This window comes from Sphaeramia orbicularis, chromosome 21, assembly GCF_902148855.1.
Source record: "Sphaeramia orbicularis chromosome 21, fSphaOr1.1, whole genome shotgun sequence".
NCBI lineage: Eukaryota > Metazoa > Chordata > Actinopteri > Kurtiformes > Apogonidae > Sphaeramia > Sphaeramia orbicularis.
In genome coordinates this window covers 39,847,557-39,868,481 of record NC_043977.1, presented here as the reverse complement: position 1 = coordinate 39,868,481, position 20,925 = coordinate 39,847,557, and the positions used below count along the sequence as shown (strand labels likewise).

Below are 20,925 nucleotides of genomic sequence, written 5' to 3'. Positions count from 1 at the left end.
GTGCTTTTAGGCATTCCATGTTTTCTTTTCTGTCTGTTTTAGTCACATGATACACACAGGAGTTACTACTTGATTGCATAACCATTGTTTTTGATTATTTTTGATGGTGTAACAATTTTTTCCATGACTGTATGTTGCTAAAACTACTAATATCAAGCTTCTTTGCTGAATTGACATCCCATGTTGCCCTGTTTTCCAGAGTCACAATCATGGATGTATGAGACCTAGATGTATTCAGATGTGACGCCAGTTCCACTAGTAGCCAATGGTGGTACGCTTGTAGAAGAAATGTCTGTAAAACCATTGACAGCTAAACCTGCAGAGAAGGTAATTTTTTTTTAAAGTTATCAATGCTTTAAAACATCTAAAAAAAAAAAACAAGAGGTTTTAAAATCTGGGACTTCACTGCACTGTGCCGTCTGAGCTCTGATTGGGGGTGGCAGGTAAGGTAGTAGTTTACATGTACAGTGACTGTAATCTGAATGTGCCATGACCAGCATGTGGAAGGAACATGGAAGCCAAAAGAACACCAATGAGCAGCTTTACATCGGAATTAGAGATGCAAATTATCAATTAATCCATTAATCATTAATCGGTTGACCTTATCGATTGATTAATGATTAATTGATAAGCGGCGATTTTCCTGAGAACCGGAATTTCTCTTTCGATATGGTCTATAAGAATAGAAGCTAAATATTGTTTATGTACTTCATGAAAAAAGCATGTCATATTCCTTAATAACTGGTTTATTGAACCTTTGGATACAGTACAGACAATGGCATGTATAGAGTAGAACTAAATAAATTCTGCAGAGAAATTCAATAAGATAAATGGATCTGAAGAGGGGCAGTTTAGAAGAAACAGGCATTTCTGACTTTGTATCACTACCTGACATAATGGAGCGAGATTTCAGCGGAGATGCCACCCACCCCCCCCAACTCAACAATGCCATGGTCCGCTTCAGTGACCGGCTATTCCAGCTGCAGTGTTATTCAACTTCAACAATGAAGCCTAGTTTGGGCAGTGGTGCCCCCTACTGTCGACACTACAAATCCCACTGTGGAAAAGGACAATTAACCGACAATTAATAATTCAATCAAGCAAATTCTTATCGGCAATTAATAGATAATCGATTAACTGTTTACATCCCTAATCGGAATCCATGTCTAAAATAAAACATCCATGGGCACTACTGGGTGCTCATTCTTCTCCTACTTCTCAATTTATTTTCCTGTTCATATAAAAATCATAATACTTTGGCAACAGTGTTACCATTAGCTTAGCATCATTATTTACAGCTACAACAGCATAGTCAGATAACCCGCATTAGTGACATTTAATTGTTGAACTTCATGCCAGATCACTGCACCGTTTATCATGAACCAGCATCAGAGCACCTTAACATTTGTTAACTGGTGGAAAGAAATAAGCTATTTTTGCTGAGAATATGTTCACAGTGGTACGTCTTCCCTTATCACGATTTCGTAACCCAGTGTCAACCCATCATAGAAAATGACATGACATTTGATAAGATTGCATAACCTTCACATAATAGCATGGAAAACGGAAATACTGCCCCTGCACATTACCAGAAATCATAAAATAGATTTCCCCTGTAACAGTCTCACATATACTAAAACACCCTCCCAAAAAAACCCACTTGTGGAGATATGTTACGTTCGCTGGCCCACACTGTTCTCACATATTATGTGTGGTTTTTCCCCACAGCACATCAGCCACTAACCACAGTCTCATCTGTGTGTTAGTTTGACTCCAACACTGTTCGAAGGCAGAGAAAATTTCTTCATACCTTTGCTTTGTTTTTCCTCTATAATAAGCAGCTCAAAAGGTCCAACATGTTTAATGATAACTTACATGAACAATATTTCTCTCATTCATAGAGCAGTAGTTAGAGAACAGAAGCTCATGTATAATCAATACAACAATATGATACAGTACAATATAGTATACAAAAAGTGGTAAATAAATACAGGCTAAAATATACACAGCAGGTTTAGCAAAAATAATACTGAAACATAATAGTGCAAACATGATAACTCCTGTTTTTTGTGAAACTTCAGACTTTGTATTAATTTCATACACAAGTTACACACAACTGAAATGACTTTGGAGGTTTCTTGTGCTGCAGTAAAAAGAGAACTGAAATTTGTGGGTTTTGTCATCCAGTTTTTCCAGTGTAGAAGTCTGTGGCCTTATTGCACTGCTCAGCAAAAACGATAATGTAATAGCTGAATGAAAATAATAGCTGTATTTTGACAAAAGTAATCCAACAGCTGCCTTGACCTTCTCTTTGCAGGTCACTAGTAACTATTCAGTCACGACTTCCCATTGATAAGTTCATGATGAATGACAAATGTCAGTATGACAAATTGACGGATACTGGCTCCATTTTTTTCCAGGAAATACAGTGTTTCTTAGAAACAAACCTGAATATTAACATTCGTATTTTCTTGGCCTTAGAAAGGTTCAAGAAGGTTAAATTGGATTTAAACCATAGTATGGATTTTTCCTGTAGGAACAGAAGGCATGTGGTATCTCAGATGCTTCCAGAAGTTTCTGTTTGAGTAAAGTCTGGTGAGTTTGTGGCTTCCAGACGAAGCTGGCTTCCACTTCAGGACTCCTTGTTTCCTCTTGATGTAGCGCAGAGACTCAGGCAGGCAGGTGTAATCCACTGGACCATCTGTTAGAGCAGAGTAGTGTTCTTTATAATAACATCAGCTGTATGTTGACCTAAACATTAAAGGTGTAAAGTCAAATAAAGTGTAACTGTTCCCCTGTTCTATCCCCATCCACCATATGATTCTCAAAATTACTACATAATCAGAAAGAAGTTGAGAATGTGATGACCAGGGTCTGAATATTCAGATGAGGATGGACAGGAGGAGTTCAGGGACATAAATATGACAGAATCACAAGATGCTTATGCAGAACTGTAGAAGGTTCTGAAAGGATTAGTTTGATGAATTACACTGGTTTTACCACCTAAGACAGGCCCACCCCAAAATTCAATATACTTAGAATGTCTCAGCTGATTTTTCTTACTGTCATACAGTTTTTTACTGACACTCTGAAGTGCTCTTAAACCTACCAGAAACCAACAACAGACAGACCATATCTGCAGCCTGTGTTGTTGAGCCATGGTGGTGTTTGAATACTATTTTGGATTAAAACCTGCAAGTATCATTATGTCAGTGAGGCAGATGACTTATTAACCGCTACACCCTTCTGAGGTCTTGACTTCTGTCACCAGTGAACCATCAGCCTGTTCTGCCTCTTTAGTCCTTTTATTATAATGTAAACTGAGCAATTAAAAAGAACTTCTTGACCTGAAGAGTCAACTGTGGGATCTTCGACGGATAATTCAACCATCTTTTAGCGTAAATTTCCCCCTGAAATGGAGCCCGTCACATTTTCAGGGCCAGTGTTACTGATTTCCCCTTCTACTGTCATGTATAGCAGTCTGGAGGGCTGTGGTGGGTTAGTTAAAATGACGACATCTCCTGATCTCATTATGAAAACATGACGTGCTGTGCCCCTCAGCCAAATATAGTGTAAGATTCTACAGAAAGTTACTGCCCTATAATTTAGCTTAGATTGTCTTTGTGTATAATTTATTACATATATATTTAAATGTGAAAGTACTCAGATATTATGACTACACAAGGTCATTTGACCATGAAAAAGTATGTCAAGGTCACCTATTTTCAATAGACTTCTGCTCCATGCCAAGATAGATGCATCCACAGTCTAAATTTGGTGCAGATATCTCAATGCATTCTTCAGATAATGTGATTATGTCGTTGAATGGACAGACAGACGGGCAAACAGATGGACAGATGACCAAATGATTATAATGCCCCTTGGCTGAGGGGTAAAAACAAAATACCAGGGGTGGCAACAATGCAGTAAGGAAATAGTGGTCTGTCCTTACCTATTTCTACCAGAATCACTTGTAGTTTGTTCTGGATTAAAGCATCATAAAGGCCAATTTTTTGCTCATAGTAGTGCCGGTTCTGGCCATCAGATAATGGTGACACTTCCTCTGTTTTGCAACCCGTGGAAGATTTAGCTTCAGCAGACAAGATGATTATCATTCTGCGGCATCTGTGCAGTGTCGCAGCAATGGCATCATGCATCGCTGCAAAAGAGCAGACACAGAAAGTCAAACATATTTCAGTATGTAGCAAAACTATGTGGTTGTGGTCTAAAACATATTTTTTCAGGTATCAGAAAGCTTCTTTGTCTTTAACAACTGTTATGTGAACAAGGTTTCATATCCACTCATTTCAGTTTCAGTCAGTATTAGATTATGATGACATTTACTGTACATGTGTTCAACTTCATTCTTACTGGTAGAAAACGCCGGTTCACACATTTGTCATTGTATTTTGAATGAGTCTGTGGGATGGTCCTCTATAAATATGATGTGAGAAATCCAAATGTTGAGACTTACTGTCAAGACATCATAGTTAAATGATTATATCGTCAGCCTGTTATCCTATCATGCTAAATTAAAGCACCACATTGACTGTTTCAATACTTCTGAACATTCCCACACTGTAAAAAATGACTGTAGAATTAACACCTAAAAGTTGTAAAATTGCAACATAAAAAAACTGTAAGTGACAATACAATGCAAAGTTGTTTATTTGAAAAGACTTTTGTGTTGACGATTAAATCAAATATAGCTGTAGTTCTTACAGGAAGAGTATGTGAACAAAACCAAATTTGTATGTAGAAATGATGTATTTCTATTATTTTTAGAAGATAAAACTGTACATTGAAAAACAAAGTGGTGCCATTTAAATTGCAAGACCATAATGTTGAAATAACGGTGTATTTGCTTTTTTTTTTTTTTTTTTTTTAATAAAAAAATTATAAAAAAGTAAACACTTAACAATATACCATTTTAAACTTGTAAATTAATGGGTTGGTAGAGTTGGTAGAGCGGCTCGTCCAATAACCAAAGGGTTGGGGGTTCGAATCCTGGTTCTGACTGTTCGTATGTCAAAGTGTCCATGGAAGACACTGAACCCTAAACTGGTCCCAGTAGGACCTCGTGGCTTTGGACACCATGAAGGTGGAGAAAACGTGCTAAATAAGTGCAGTCCATTTACCATTAAATCCAATGTTAAATATACATGTTTAAAATGATAAATCTACATGTTACTCTGTAAATATGTTTACAATTGGATATGTTTTTTACAGTATTGTTCTGGTAACCACAGCTGCCAGTTTTTTTTCCGTAAAAACAACAGGATTGTTTTTTACAGTGCAGGGTGAACTCAGCTCAGTAAAACTCCTTTAACCCAGTGTTACTGTTGTGGTACTTCTGAAATGAAATTTTCTCTCTATTTAAGCTTTCTTAAGTGATTTATCACCATTTATTATAATATTATCCTCTGTATTTTGTGTTTCTTCAATAAAAATCGGGTATTTTCTCATATTTAATTTACTGATCATGTACATGTTCATAAAAGCGCAGATTAAAGTTAACTGTCATAATACCAAAAACAGAGGAAAATGAAGAAAATGCGACTTTTTCAACAAAATGTATCACTAACTGAACATAAAGCAAGTGTTTCCATCCACTGTCATTGATCCAACTTTAACCCATAAAAACCATCGCCATTTTTCATATTATCCTCTGTAATTTGCATTTTTTTCAGTAAAAAACAGGTATTTTCAAATATCTAATTTACTGATCATGTACTTTAATCATCATGCTGAGATTATATTTGAGGGTTATTATAGCAAAAAAAGAGAAAACTGAAGAAAAACTTAGTTTTTCTGTTAAATATATCATTAACTGAACATAAACCAAGTGTGTCCATCCACTGTCATTGAGCCAACTCAGTGGGTGTTACTGGTGAATCAATGTTGTAGAAGACAACAGTGTTTCCATAGTAACTACAGCGCCACTGAACGTCCAAATGTGTCATGTCTGATCACCATGAAAAGATGACAAACTGCATTTTACACCAATTATTTACATGTATTGATAGTTTTAGTGAATCAGAAGTTATTAAACATTTTATATTGGTAGATGATTTTGGTCACCAGTGGTTGTTTGGGTCTTTATGGCTCTAGTTTATGATCTCTTACATGTGTCATACACCGCCTGAACCCTGTTTAACATCTGTGCATGTGTTCACGCTGTTTGTGCTACTGCGGTGGTGTTGCTACTATCTGACTTCCTACAGTGAGTTTCACGGTGGCACCCTATCAGCATGAGTTCATTTCACCAATCACAGTTTCTGGGAAAAGTGAGGAGATCAAGCAGTCACACGATTTCAGCAGTGAGAGAAACCATGCACCAGAATATACCAGCAGCACATTAACCCTTAGGAGTCTGAGTGTATTTTGACCATTTTTGGATACTTTTACATTTTGCCTTTATATTTCTCACTAAAAAGCTGTTTACCCTGCCTTGTTTTAACCTCCTAAGACCCAGCTATAGGTTTTCTGTCCACATTTTTGGACAAGAGTTTCACAACTTTATACAAAAAAAAAAAAAAGAAAACAAAAGAAAATTGTCCATCACAAAGGACATTCCATAAAAATGTTGAAAAACTACATCTGAAAAAAGTCGGAAAAAGTCGGAAAAAGTTAGATTCTTTTCTGTTTCACCAAAAAGATGTTGTGCAAACCATGTTTTATGACTTAGAATATTACTTAGAATTAACATAAATTATAAAGAAAATACAAATTTACCAAATATCATAGTTATATACGATTAACATGAAAACGCAGGCAATGTCTCAGGCATTTGTTATGAAAATTATATACCTCTGTTTACAAAACAATCTGGTGTCATAAGATGTCACACATCTGATTGATGTATTGCACTTTTCTACCAAATGGATATGGATATGTTTTTTTTTCATCCAAGCACTTCCCTTAGAAACCCGTTTTTACCATCTCCTCCTGCACCAAACACACACCCAATGTGATGACAATATTGCAAAATTATGTTTTTATTGTGTGTCCTAAGTCTGGTTTTACTAGGTCTTTCAACACAATTGACTTCACAGTACTACTTTGACATCTGCACTTTTCACACAAGTTGGACTCATCACCTCATCGACATCATCTTAAATCGGTCATGTGATGTAGACACGAGGGTGCATTGGACACTATATTAAAACATGTCAGTTATGGAAAATATTGTCCTGTCGAAATGATGCAAATGGACTATCAGTAGGGTTTTTCACTGTCTGTTTTTGCCTCACATGTGAGCAATACGATGTTCTATTTTATATATGACACACAACACTTCCTGTCACACAGACAGTATCACTGCTCTAATCTGTTAACATGACCGCCATCAGAACTGTGGTAACATTAACCTACATGTACAAGAGGCATTGTGCTTGTGCCAGGTGTTGAAAGAAACATATCTATTTCTATCAGATTCTTGATTTGCATTATTTAAGGTGTGACAAACAGTTGTGTTGTTAATGTTATTTTTTATGCCAGTTGTCAGTATTTGCAAAGTTATTCAGAATTTGAGTGAAATCTTGCACATGCCGATAAAGAGAAAACACAGTGGTCTCTTTTATTTATCTATTTTTTAAAATTATTATTATTATTATTATTATTATTATTATTATTATTATTATTATTATTATTATTATTTTATATTTATTTATTTATTTGTTTGTTTGTTTGTTTGTTTGTTTGTTGTGCCTTGTGCGTCTTGTGTGCTACTGTTCAGACCTTCTCCTGGGCAGTCGTCCCGACCTCTAATGTACAAGGAGTAACCATGTTGTTTTTCAAGCTTGTCAGGAAGCAGCTGGAAGGCGAAGCTCATAACTTCTGAAGAACTCGAGGCATCCGAGTGATAAATGGTCACATAAGCATCATAGAGGTTTTCATCTGGAGCTGTGGAGGAGATATGTTGTGTTTAATTGGCACATAAACAGGATGATTTGATTTATCTTTTCGCTCTTCACATTTTGGCACTACAATCTTCCCTTTTCGTAAAATACTTTTAATACTTCTTAAGATATTTTCTATATTTTTTCAAAGTTTTAATGCTGACAGAAAGGTTTTAAAATTACCAAAAGGCAAATGTAAACATCTATCTGTTTCTCTCAGATTTCTTAAGTGACTTTTCAAAGAGTGAACTGTTAGAATACTAAATATAGACAAATGACAAGAAATATTTTGTTGCGATGTCATGTTACTCATACTATAACATGATGGCACTAATAATATAATATAAATATAATAACATAATAATATAAGATAGTAATATAAATAGCAGATTTCCCATTATATGTCATGTTTCACTCTTGAATGTTTCTTCCTGTCTTTGTTTTTGTATTTTTGCTGCTGTTAATACTGTACTGTCTCCACAATTTTGCATTGCTTTGTTTTCTTTGGGTTTTTTTTTTTGCTTTGGTAAGGTCTTCCTGTGAGTTTCATGTGAAGTGAGTCTGCCTGCTCACTTTTCCTGAACTCCAGGCTTTTTTTGTCTTGGTCAGCCATGTGGATTCACCCCCGGTCTGCGGCTCCATGCATACCTCATTCATTCTCCTCCAACACCCCCACCCCACCCCCACCCCCACCCCCCTGCTTCGTTTCCTGTAAAAGTGCTCCAAGCCTCTGAGAATGTGCAATTCGTGCACGCAGAGGGGGGAGGGACAAATGACAGTTGAGTTTGATAGACACCATTCAATCATTTCGATGGGCTGGTTAAAATGATTGGATAGTGTTTTTTCAGTCCTGATGGTCCACAGGTGACTAAATTTTTTTCATTTTTGTGTTAGAGCAGGGATGTCAAACTCATTTTAGTTCAGTTCCACATTCAGCTAAATTTGATTTGAAGTGGGCTGGACCAGTAAAATAATCACATAATAATATATAAATAATGTAAACTCCAAACTTTTCTCTATGTTTTAGAGCGAAAAAAGTAAAATTACATGATGAAAAGGTTTAAATCCACAAACTATCCTTTTAAAAGATGTGAATAACATGAACAAACTGAAAAAATATGTGTAATTTTAACAATATTATGCCTCAGTTTATCATTTACACATGTGCATTTTAACTTAAAGATCACAGTGGATCTACAAATACACAAAACATTTAGAAACAGGCAGAATTTTATTAAAATTCCATTTACTTTTCTTAAGACATTTCAGGTTGTTCCTATTTGTTCAGGTTATTCACATCTTTTACAAAATTATACTTTTAGTGTAAATACATGAAAATATTTACATTTACAAAGAGAAACATTTGGAGTTGTCATTATTTATATGTTATTATGATAGTATTTGACTGGTCTGACCCACTTGAGATTGAATTGTTCTGAATGTGGAACCTGAACTAAAAGGGTTGTTATTACAGGGGTTGGACAAAATAATGGAAACACCTTAAAAAATCAACAAAATATAATTTAATATGGTGTAGGTCCGCCTTTTGCGGCAATTACAGCCTCAATTCTCCGAGGTATTGATTCATACAACTTGTGAATTGTTTCCAAAGGAATTTTAAGCCATTCTTCAGTTAGAATACCCTCCAACTCTTTTAGAGACGATGGCAGTGGAAATCGACGTCTTACTTGAATCTCTAAAACTGACCATAAATGCTCAATAATGTTGAGGTCTGGGGACTGTGCCGGCCATACGAGATGCTCAACTTCATTAGAATGTTCCTCATGCCATTCTTTAACAATTCTAGCTGTATGGATTGGGGCATTATCATCTTGAGGTGAAGGTGTTTCCATTATTTTGTCCAACCCCTGTATCTTAGTGTAATTTCTGCATTTCACAAATTCATCCCAAGGGCCGGACTGGACCCTTTGGAGGGCCGGATTTGGTCCCCGAGCCGCATGTTTGACACCTGTGTGTTAGAGCATTTGATTAATTGGTTGTAATCAGGGTGTGAAGGGAATTTTAAGCAATATAGTAAAAAATGCTCCAGGAAAACATCTCCTACCCCACCTTTAATATCTTTCTGTATGATTTTACCTCAGTGATTTCTGTTGTATTTTCTCTTTTCTGGGAAAACTTGATTATTGCTTTTCTTAATACTAAAATCATGTCTGATCAGAGTCAGCCTAAGGGCAACATCATCCCAGTTTTGTTGGCAAGAAATCCTTGGCATATTCAGTATAGTGATTCTGCAGAAAAGTCTATTTATTTTCTAATGGTATGACTGATACCTTGTTGTTTGGAGAACATTCCCAAGAGTTTCCTGTAAGTAAGCACCAGGTCAACTCTGAAGAAAAAGAAGAAAACAGCCAGCACCAGGATAATAACGGAGGCAGCGATACACACAACCACGCTGGTGTAGAGGAAACTGTGGTTCGCTGTAGGGAGGAGGACACACATGTGTTGACACATCAAAATAAACTGCTTGAGAGCATAAAAATAGAAGTAGCAATTATTGTCAGCAGTCTGTGGTAATTTTACCTGCAAGAAAAAAGGGTTGATGAAACAGTGAACCCGTTTAAATGCACATCAATACTCCGATCATTATCTGATTTCTGGAGTTGTCAGAATATTTAAGTGGGCATGTAAACAGAATACTCTGATCTGTTTTATCAGATAACAGCAGTAATCTGATTATGAGAAATCAGATTAACACACCTGGATTTGTCATCAATACTCTGATGTCTTCCAGGTATACAGGTTAATCTGATTTATTTGGTTCTTTTACGTTTACGCATGTGTAAACACAATTAAAAATCGTAGAGACGTGACAAATGAGAGCAGAAGACAATAACAGGAAGTCACTATGTACCCTGAAAGAAATCCGATAATGGACTGGATTGTCCAAACCAAGGTTTATTGATCATCGCATTTCTTAAGTGTATGTAAATACATTAGATCTGATTATAACAATTATACAATTATTCCCAGTTATCAGACTTTGATGGTCATGTAAAACAGGCTCAGGGTGAGCTGAATAAAACAAGTGCTAAACAAAAACACAACATTTCACAAAGATTTTAGTGCTTTCCAGTGGTGGAAGGACTGTATTGTATTCTGTGCTTAAGTTATGTATTTGTATTTTACTTTCCACTGTCTACAGCAGGGGGGTCAAACTCATTTTAGTTCAGGGGCCACATCCAGCCTAATGTGATATAAAGTGGGCCGGACCAGTAAAGTAATATAAACAATCGGATAAGAACTTTTAAGCGAAAAAAGTAAATTTCGTAAAATAAAAAATACACTTAATTATGCTAAAAAATCCTACAATACATGCAAAAATATACTTAATTATCCTCAAAAATCCTACAATACATGCAAAAATACACTTAAATATGCTTAAATATCTTACAATACACACAAAAATACACTTAAAATTCCGAAATTAAAATGTTTACCTCTACAAATTGTACTTGAACATAACATGAACAAATATGAACAACATGAAAATTCTTTAGTAAAATAAGTGCAATGTTAACAATATTACGCCTTAGTTTATAATTTATAAACATGAATCACAACTTAGAGATCACAGTGGATCTACAAATACACTAAACATTAAATAACAGGGAGAATATTATTAAAATTCCCCATACTTCTCTTAAGACATTTCAGATATTCACTTTTTTTTTTTTGTAAAAGACTAGTCTGTAAATGTGAACATTTTTATGTAATTTTACATTTTTACACTAAAACAAAGAGACAAATGTGCAGTTTTCATTATTTATAGTTTATTATGACAATATTTTATTGTTCTGATCCACTTTAGAATTAATTGACCTAAAATTATTTTAACATCCTTGATTGTTAATATTTTCAGTGTAATTTTTGTATTTCACAAATTCATCCCACGGGCCAGATTTGAACCCTTTGGCGGGCCAGATTTGGCCCCCGGGCTGCATGTTTGACACCCCTGGTCTACAGCATCACTCTGTTCTTTTACTGTACAACATCTCAAAGACAAATACTATATACTTTTTACTGTACAGTTATTATATTATTGTAGTTACTATTCATATTATAACTTTTCATTCACTTCCTGTTCAGTGAAAGCCCCGTATCTCCAGATGATTTAAGACGGAATATATTGCCTTAAGCTAAATAAGTGTTTAATAAATATTTTCATACAACACTGGAACATGTTGTAATGCTGTTGTCAGTGTTATTAAGTAACCAACAGTACAGAAGAAAGTTCCACATAGCTCCTCTTTGCAAGCGTGCCTTGTCCTCATACTGTTTTCTTTTCTTGTTTTGCTTTTAAAAACTGCAGCTTTTTCTAATCAAATTGCACAGGAGAGTTTTATCAGTAAATGTTGCATCACCCCCAGGGCTGCATGGGTATAGTGTTGATTAAATGGTTGTTACCAGATAATGTGCATTTGCTTATCTAAAATCTATGACAAAAATTCACTGCAATATGAGTCTTATCTGCACATCTTCTCCGTCCTCAACTAGCTGTCAGATAAATAAACTTGCAACATGTTCACACTTCCTGTAGATAATTCTTAATTTCCTTGTGTAGTGTATTTACAGTCGAAAGGTAGACTTTTTACACCTATTTGCATTAAAAATTGTTTTAATTCAACCCAGTAAGACAGCCACAAAATGTTTAAGTCGGTTGATCTTAGACAATTACTAAAATGTCCAACTATTATTTGTGGTTTTAAACTATTCTTTATTGCCAGAATACAGAAAATGACCTCTACTAAAGAGCTCTAATAAAGAGTAGAGACAGTGCACATCTGGTCTGGGTATGAAAAACCAAGCAGCACTGTAATCAGTTATGCAATGAGTCCTGTTTGTATGTTGCTTCATTATGAGAAATGTGCATCCTGTCTAATAAACTAAATGCCTTCAGCTGATGACGACTCCTCGGCTCAGCAGTAAACTACTCACAGCAAGTCTGTTACTGTGTTTATAACAAATATAATGTTATGTTTATCATGTTGACATATTGTTCATTATGAAGACAAAGCAACTTGTGTTAATGGGGTCATATTTTGCTAAACCTACTTTTATTAGTCTTTGGTACATTTATTTGTGGTACATTTTATTTGTGCTATATTTATATTCATTTTGGCACAAATCAAGTGGATTTCTACAACCTGTTTTAATTCCTGCTTAATTTGTTACATCTACAATTAGTTACGTGACGACATTTGTACAAATAAGGTCAAGACTTACGATGAACATTTCTCTGAATATGACATAACTGTTTGTCAGCAGCAGCGGTTGTAGTCCATACTGACAATATGTCCAAACTTCGAGCCGATTCCCTAAAATGTTCAGTTGTTGGTTGAGCAGCACAGCCAGCAACCTAGAGGAGGTGGGGCATGAAGTGGCTCATTTGCATTTAAAGGGCCAGCGCTCAAAATGACCTTTCTGGTGTCATTACTCAGAAATAGGGTTGAAGATGGACCTGTGGAGTTGAATTAATGAAGAATTCAGACCCAAGCATAGCATTTACAGTTTATGTCGACCACAGGGAAATGTTTTAAAACGCATAATTCCATTTAAAAAAGAAAAACATCACTCTTTTAAGTGCTGAGATCCCGCTGACACAGGTTTGTGATGAGTAAAGAGTGTCAAACAGGTGTTGTACTAAGCATCCAAGTAAAGGTTGCAGAATTTATCACCATGAAAAGGCCTTCCAAGCCCCCACCCCCAATTCATATCCCGCCTGGGGCACCAAAATAGAACAGGCCCTGGTTGTGACGTAACTAGTTATAAAACATAACAAATTAAGAAGAAATTAAAACAGATTGTAGAAATCCACTTGATTTTTGCCGGAATGAAGATAAAGATAGCTTTGCAGCACTTGGAGGATTTAAATTCAAACTTTATGAACTATTAGGGTCCAAATACACAAATAAATGTACCAAAGACTAATAAAAGTGGGTTTAGCAAAAAAAAAAAAACAAAAAAAAAAAAACAACTTTAAGTGTGACACAGCAAGTCAATGTAAAATAAACAAAGTTTGCCAGAAGCTGATAAATGTCACCAGATATAGATGATGGAATGGAGCATGAAGTCCGCATACAATTATAATATACTTATAATATAATATAGTTCAGAATCGTCTGTAAAATTATTTTCATTTTTCTGAATTGTTATAATGTCATTTTAAATACACATGAGAAATGGACAATTGATTGAAATAGAAGTAGACAATAGGTTACCTTCTTGGAGCCGCAACTCGCCTTCATCCCATCCCACTGGGTTCATTACATGGCAGCAGATGGAGATGTCCAAGAAGTGCCGGTGGACTTTAGAAATGGACAGAGTGGACAAAGCATATGTTCTGCCTCGATGATGGACGCTACAGGAGACAGGACCCGTCAGTCACTCAGTCAGTCTCATTCTGTGCTTTTTAAATCTGTTCATAAGTATCACATGGACACCAAATCAACATTACTTGAGGCAGAGACTCACAACTGAGGCACTGATTCATTGAACTCCTCAAACTCATCACTATCGTTGCCATTAACCGTCCAGTACATGGTGACTTCTTCATCCTCACTGAAGCCTGTGTAGGCCAAGCACTGCAGCTCCACTGTTGTTCCTGCACAAAATCACATGAGGAGAACAACAGCTTTTTATTATCACAGTCATCAATCTGAGGCACTTGAAGTGTCAAGGCAAAGTACCGTTGGATGGGTCAGATTATCTTTACAAAATCACACTCAATGACAGCACATAAGAGAAGTCAGTTAAAGTAAGATTACTGAATGAAGACATGAAGACTACTGCGTAAAAGCCTCAGTCACGTTCAGCTTTATTGTTTCGGTGGGTGGTGATGATCAGACATACTCAGTGTTTTCCCTTGGTTGTCTGATAGCCTCTTATTTTGTTATTTAACTAAAAACTCTGTATATTTCATACTGTTAGACCAATACTGTTACAATATTTGTATAATAACTGAAGGAAATAAGAAATAAATCAAATGTTTTGTTTTTATTTGTTGTTATTCAACTATAAACTATGCATATTTCATACTGTCAGACCTATATTGTTACAATAGTTGTATAATAACTGAAGGAAATGAGAAATAAATCTGCTCAACATGTAATTTTACGCTTGCAAATAATCTTTGGGTGCTTGAAACTGGTCCCTAAAAACAGGACATGGGGACTAAAAATTCAAACCAGGTGTAGACTAATGTTATGAAGCACGTTTGGAAGTACTTTGGGTCTATTTTAAAAATAAATATTTGCTGAGATAAAAGAGAAAGTATTTTTCAGATAAAACACATTTTTATATTATATTGCGTTATTTTATTTTTTTTTACAAAAATCTGCATTAACACAGTAAAAGGACACAAAAATTATGCACTGCTATTTTTGTAATATCTCTTTATTCTCTCACAGGTACATTTTGGGAATTGAACTAATTATGCAAGGCAGAGTGCTTCACAAAAATGACCACTGTTGCTAAACAATTTCTGATTTATTTGTGTTTAAATGGGCAGGTTCTGTATGTAACACAAGTGGACATGATGGGTTACATACAAAACCTGGAATGAGACGGAGATTCATGAAAAACCTGCATGTCTGGATTAAAAAAAACACTAGGATCATCAAATTTAACACAGTGTCTTTATTTATAGTGGTATATAAGACCATTTACAGCCATGTTTTCCAGATCAAATGCACTGACACCTAGGTAGCTTTTCATCTCCCAAATTTGGTCCTGTTTGTGGCCCCAATATTTTATTAAAAATTCATTAATTTTGGGATGGCTCAGAGTGAGAGTATATTTTTTTTGCATTCATCTGAGGTCATCATTAGCTACACCCTGGGGGGAAATATGTTTACATTTCTCTTTTATTATTAGGTCTAAAAAGCTGGAAAATGCCAGGTACCAAAATGAACCCAGTTTCAAAGAAGCACCCAGTTAACCTAAGAATTTACTTTCTTTATGAAGACACAATGCACACAAACAAACAAACAAACAAACAAAACCAGATAAATAAGTACTTTTTTTAAGTACAACTGACTGGCCTTTAAAAGCAAAAGGCATTAAAAATGAAATCTGTTTGCATTTTGTCCATATTGAACTCCCTTGGTTCAACTCTTTTGCTGCCATTTTGGTGCCTATCAGGAATTGTAGAATAGTTTTTGTAATTTTTTTAAAAAAATTAAGCTATAATTCTCTGTAAAGATGTCTTACATTTGTGCTTTGCATTATCTTCCTCTGTACTTTTAACGCAATTTTTTTTTGAGGGATGGGTCTTGTGGCGGCGCCCTATGGCTGCGGCTCGAAGACCCTAATCTTTTGAATGAAATTTCGTTTGAAGTACTTTGTACTGTCAAATGACAATAAAGGAAACCTTGAACCTTGAACCTTGAAAGCCCTACAGAACTAAGTCATATGAGAGTACTATTAATACAAAAATACTGATTATAGCAACTTTATAAAAGTCAAGAGTCTACGACACTCCTCTGTGTTTGCATCTGTAAACAGTATGTTCACACTATAATAGTACTACTACTACTATAGGAGTAGGTACATAGGAGGTAGATGTCCATGGTAATTCTGAGAATAGACATCCAGCATTATGTAAAAACTGATTTGAAGTGTCTTATTCCTTCAGGTAAGTAGGCTAGTTCATTTCTTTCATTTTATTTATTTATTTATTTATGGACTACTATAGAACACTTTGTTCCTGTTCCTTTCTAAAAGCTGAAAAGGGAAAAGACATGAGTACACTTTCAGTAAGACATGAGTGTTTTTTGTCACTTCCACTGAACTGGAAGTTGACAGATCATTTGTAAATTATGTGTATTACCGCAGTAGTGTTATGGTTTATGTTACTCACCCACTTCAACCATGACCACTTGATGCTGAGGAGACACCACTTGAGGCTCTACAGAGACTGTGTCTGTGAACACAAGCACACATCCTCACTGTGTCAGATCAGTACACAAAGGTGGTGGAAGAACAATTCAAGATCAATACAAATATCAATAAAACATTATAAAAATGTCCAGCATGAAAAATGCAGTAAAATTTCTGTTTTGGCCCCTCAGACTGATTATTGTATATTATCATAATAATGATGAAGACATACAGTTGCAGAAAAAATTATTAGACTACCCATGTTTTCTTCAATTTCTTGTTCATTTTAATGCCTGGTACAACTAAAGGTACATTTGTTTGGACAAATATAATGATAACAACAAAAATAGCTCATAAGTGTTTAATTTCAGAGCTGATATCTAGACATTTGCCACGTTTTCTTGATAATAACCAAAATCACTTCAGTTCTTACATCAATATCTATGGCATTGTACTGACAAAAACAGTGCTTTTAGGCATTCCATGTTTTCTTTTCTGTCTGTTTTAGTCACATGATACACATAGGAGTTAGTACTTGATTCCATAACCATTGTTTCTGATGACTTTTGGTGGTCTAATAATTTTAACCATGACTGTAGAAGGTGATGAAGGGGATGATGATAAAGAAGACAAAAACAAAGAACAAGATGATGATGAAGAAGAAGAAAATGAATTGAAGATGATGATGAGAAAAAAGAAGAAGAAGAAGATGCAGATGATGAAGAAGGTGAAGTTATTTGTTTGTACTGAGGGTGAAACTAGGTTGAACAGTTTTATATTCAGTGATAACTAGTAGTTATTACCTCCGCTAGGAGGTATTGTGATCGCTTCGCTTTATGTGTTTGTGTGCGTGCGTGTTTGTTTGTTAGGGAGATAACTCAAAAAGTTATGGACGGATCTTCATGAAATTTTCAGGAAAGGTTGATACTGGCACAAGGAAGAAATGATTAAATTTTGGTGGTGATTGGGGATGGGGGGCCATGGGGGCCTACTGATCCGCCTTGGCGGAGGTCTGCGATCTCCAAGTGCATTTCTTGTTATTTTTGCATTTGGTCCTGGCCAACTTTGCTTCTTGGGACCAGAAGTGACTGTATTTGGACAAAAGGGGCTTTACTGGCACAGTAAAACAGTAAACGTGATCATATTCATTTAGTTTGTGTTAGTTGTTTTACAGTTACAGTCAAGCTGTCTGTTGAGGAACTTCATGACAGTCAGACAATCTCTATTCGACTGAGCTGTAAACAACTTATATCAGAAATGTAAGCTGTAAACTTTTGCACAACGTCAGAGGACAAAAGGTTTGGAAATTTTCTATGTATTCTCCATACTTCATACTACAAATGTATCTGTTTCATACTGTCTTTGTTTAAATGATAAAGAAGACTTAAATATGTAAATTAAGCCATTTTGTTATAAATTTATGGCTCATGTTCATAGAAATATAATTAAATCACACTGTAATGGCAGAAGCTACTTCATAATAGGAACACAATAAAATTTAAATTCCAGTGCTTGTAATGAGCTGCACATCAGAAAAGTATAGGATTATATCGTTAACACATTAATTTGGTTGAAGTTAATAAAAGGTTGGAAAAACAAAACAAAACAAACACATTATTTCTAATGAAAATAATTCTTCCTGTATGTACCATTGTCCACATCGAGGCGAGTGGTGCGTGCAGCGGTGTACGTCGTGCCATTCAATCTGATGTCTACCAGGCAGGTGTATATCCCAGCATCCCTCTGTGTGGCTTTAGGAAACCTCATGAAGCCGTTGTCTTCATCCACAATAACAGGATCACCCTGTCTTTTGAATGGATGACAGTCCTACACCAAACAGAGACCACCTACTGTAATGCCACTACTTGTAAAGAAAAGCTTTTATAAATGCATAAACATAAAGTGACAACTCAATATCAAACCTGTGCATTTATGTCACTAACATACTTCTATTATACCTTCATCAAACTGAACAGTACAGTTTACTTTGCACTTCGTAATTAATTATCCAGGTTTTTTACCTACATCTTTCTCATACTTCTAATTTATTATGTATAGTGTATAGCGTTTGCTCTTCTCTATCTATCTATCTATCTATCTATCTATCTATCTATCTATCTATCTATCTATCTATCTATCTATCTATCTATCTATCTATCTATCTATCTATCTATCTATCTATCTATCTATCTATCTATCATATTTACAGCTGCTTAGAGGAAGCTAAAGGCTAAAGCTAACATTGCAGACGAATGCTTTGCTTAACATACATATTGCCAAAAGTATTTGCTCACCTGCCTTGACTCGCATATAAACTTAAGTGACATCCCATTCTTAATCAATAGGGTTTAAAATGACATTGATCCACCCTTTGCAGCTATAACAGCTTCAACTCTTCTGGGAAGGCTGTCCACAAGGTTTAGGAGTGTGTTCATGGGAATTTTTGACCATTCTTCCAGAAGTGCATTTGTGAGGTCACACACTGTTGTTGGACAGAAGGCCTGGCTCTCAGTCTCCGCTCTAATTCATCCCAAAGGTGTTCTATGGGGTTGAGGTCAGGACTCTGTGCAGGCCAGTCCAGTTCACCCACACCAGACTCTGTCATCCATGACTGTATAAACCGCACTGGTGCTCAGTCATGTTGGAAGAGGAAGGGGCCAACTCCAAACTGTTCCCACAAAGCTGGGAGCATGGAATTGTCCAAAATCTGTTGGTACGCTGAAGCAATACCAAGCCTGAAGCCAGGTTCTAATAGTTTTGGATTTTTTATTATAGTTTAGTTTTATTTAGTTTGAAGTTTTTTTTCTCTAATTCAGTTAGTTTTAATTTGTTTTTAGAGCAGGTTTGCTAGTTTTTATTAGTTTTCGTTGTTTTCTAAATGCCTAGTTTTAGTTTAGTTTAGTTTTTTCCTATTTTTTATCTTCTTCTCCATTGTATTCAAATAAATCCCAAACAGGACTCTGCTGCTTTCTCCTAACTTTAGTCTCCATGTTTCCAGGTAGAGTGGGGACCAGAAGATGACTCTAAACCACAAGTGACGGACCGTGAAGTTCCGTATGGTGCCAGCAGCTAAAATTGCTAGAGCAAAATAAATCGATTTCATCTCAATCTGACTTTGACAAAGACAAAAACGAAGGGAATTTTATCCATAATTTTTATACGTTTTAGTTAGTTTTATAAGCACGCAAGACAGTTTCAGTTAGTTATTGTTTTTTTTTTTTCTTTTAATTATAGTTTTTATTTATTTCAGTTAACGAAAATGTTTTTACAGTTCTAGTTTTCGTCATTTCCTTAGTTTTCGTTCACGATAATATCCTTGGTCTGAAGCAATATCAAATCTCTTGATATGCTGAAGCAAGAGATTTTGGACAATTCCATGTTCCCAACATTGTGGGAACAGTTTGGGGATGGCCCCTTCCTGTTCCAACATGCGTCAGTGTACAAAGCAAGGTCCATACAGACATGGATGACAGAGTCTGGTGTGGGTGAACTGGACTGGCCTGCACAGAGTCCTGACCTCAACCCCATAGAACACCTTTGGGATGAATTAGAGCGGAGACTGAGAGCCAGGCCTTCTGTCCAACATCAGTGTGTGACCTCACAAATGCGCTTCTGGAAGAATGGTCAAAAATTCCTATGAACACACTCCTAAACCTTGTGGACAGCCTTCCCAGAAGAGTTGAAGCTGTTATAGCTGCAAAGGGAGGATCAATGTCATTTTAAACCCTATTGATTAAGAATGGGATGTCACTTAAGTTCATATGTGAGTCAAGGCAGGTGAGTGAATACTTTTGTCAATGTAGTGTATCCTCCTGAGACCCAGTAAGTAAAAGTTTGTTTTTGTTTTTTTGGGGTTTTTTTTTACATTACATAATTGCCTAGATTGGAAACCTTATGATGCTACAGTTTTTTCAGTTAATTTTAATTTTTATTTAATTAAATGTCCTTTGCAGTGGACAGTTTGTTTGTGTTTCTGTTTTAAATAAAGCCATGAAACTCTTGTCTACTACAGAGGACAAAAATGCATTGCTGGGTCTCAAGAGGATATGACTAAACAGTAGCTTGAAAAAAATAATTAAACATTAAATGAATTAAAGGTTGAAACACTAATGCTTTGCTACTCCAA

The 20,925-nt window shown here is 35.7% G+C and overlaps 1 protein-coding gene across 1 annotated transcript in view; it reads right to left on the bottom strand.

The window, feature by feature from the left end:
- Positions 1-841: 841 nt before the first annotated feature.
- The window catches only part of LOC115411828 (interleukin-1 receptor type 1-like), a 34,677-nt gene continuing 14,593 nt past the window's right edge, over positions 842-20,925 (bottom strand). Inside the window, exons 5-12 of the mRNA XM_030124035.1 lie at positions 18,449-18,626; positions 16,780-16,842; positions 14,394-14,523; positions 14,141-14,280; positions 10,193-10,339; positions 7,741-7,905; positions 3,953-4,159; positions 842-2,701 (exon numbers count right to left, since the gene is read on the bottom strand). Of these exons, the coding sequence (XP_029979895.1) occupies positions 2,508-2,701; positions 3,953-4,159; positions 7,741-7,905; positions 10,193-10,339; positions 14,141-14,280; positions 14,394-14,523; positions 16,780-16,842; positions 18,449-18,626 (1,224 nt within the window). The 3' untranslated portion in view covers positions 842-2,507. The remainder of the gene's footprint in view (positions 2,702-3,952; positions 4,160-7,740; positions 7,906-10,192; positions 10,340-14,140; positions 14,281-14,393; positions 14,524-16,779; positions 16,843-18,448; positions 18,627-20,925) is intronic.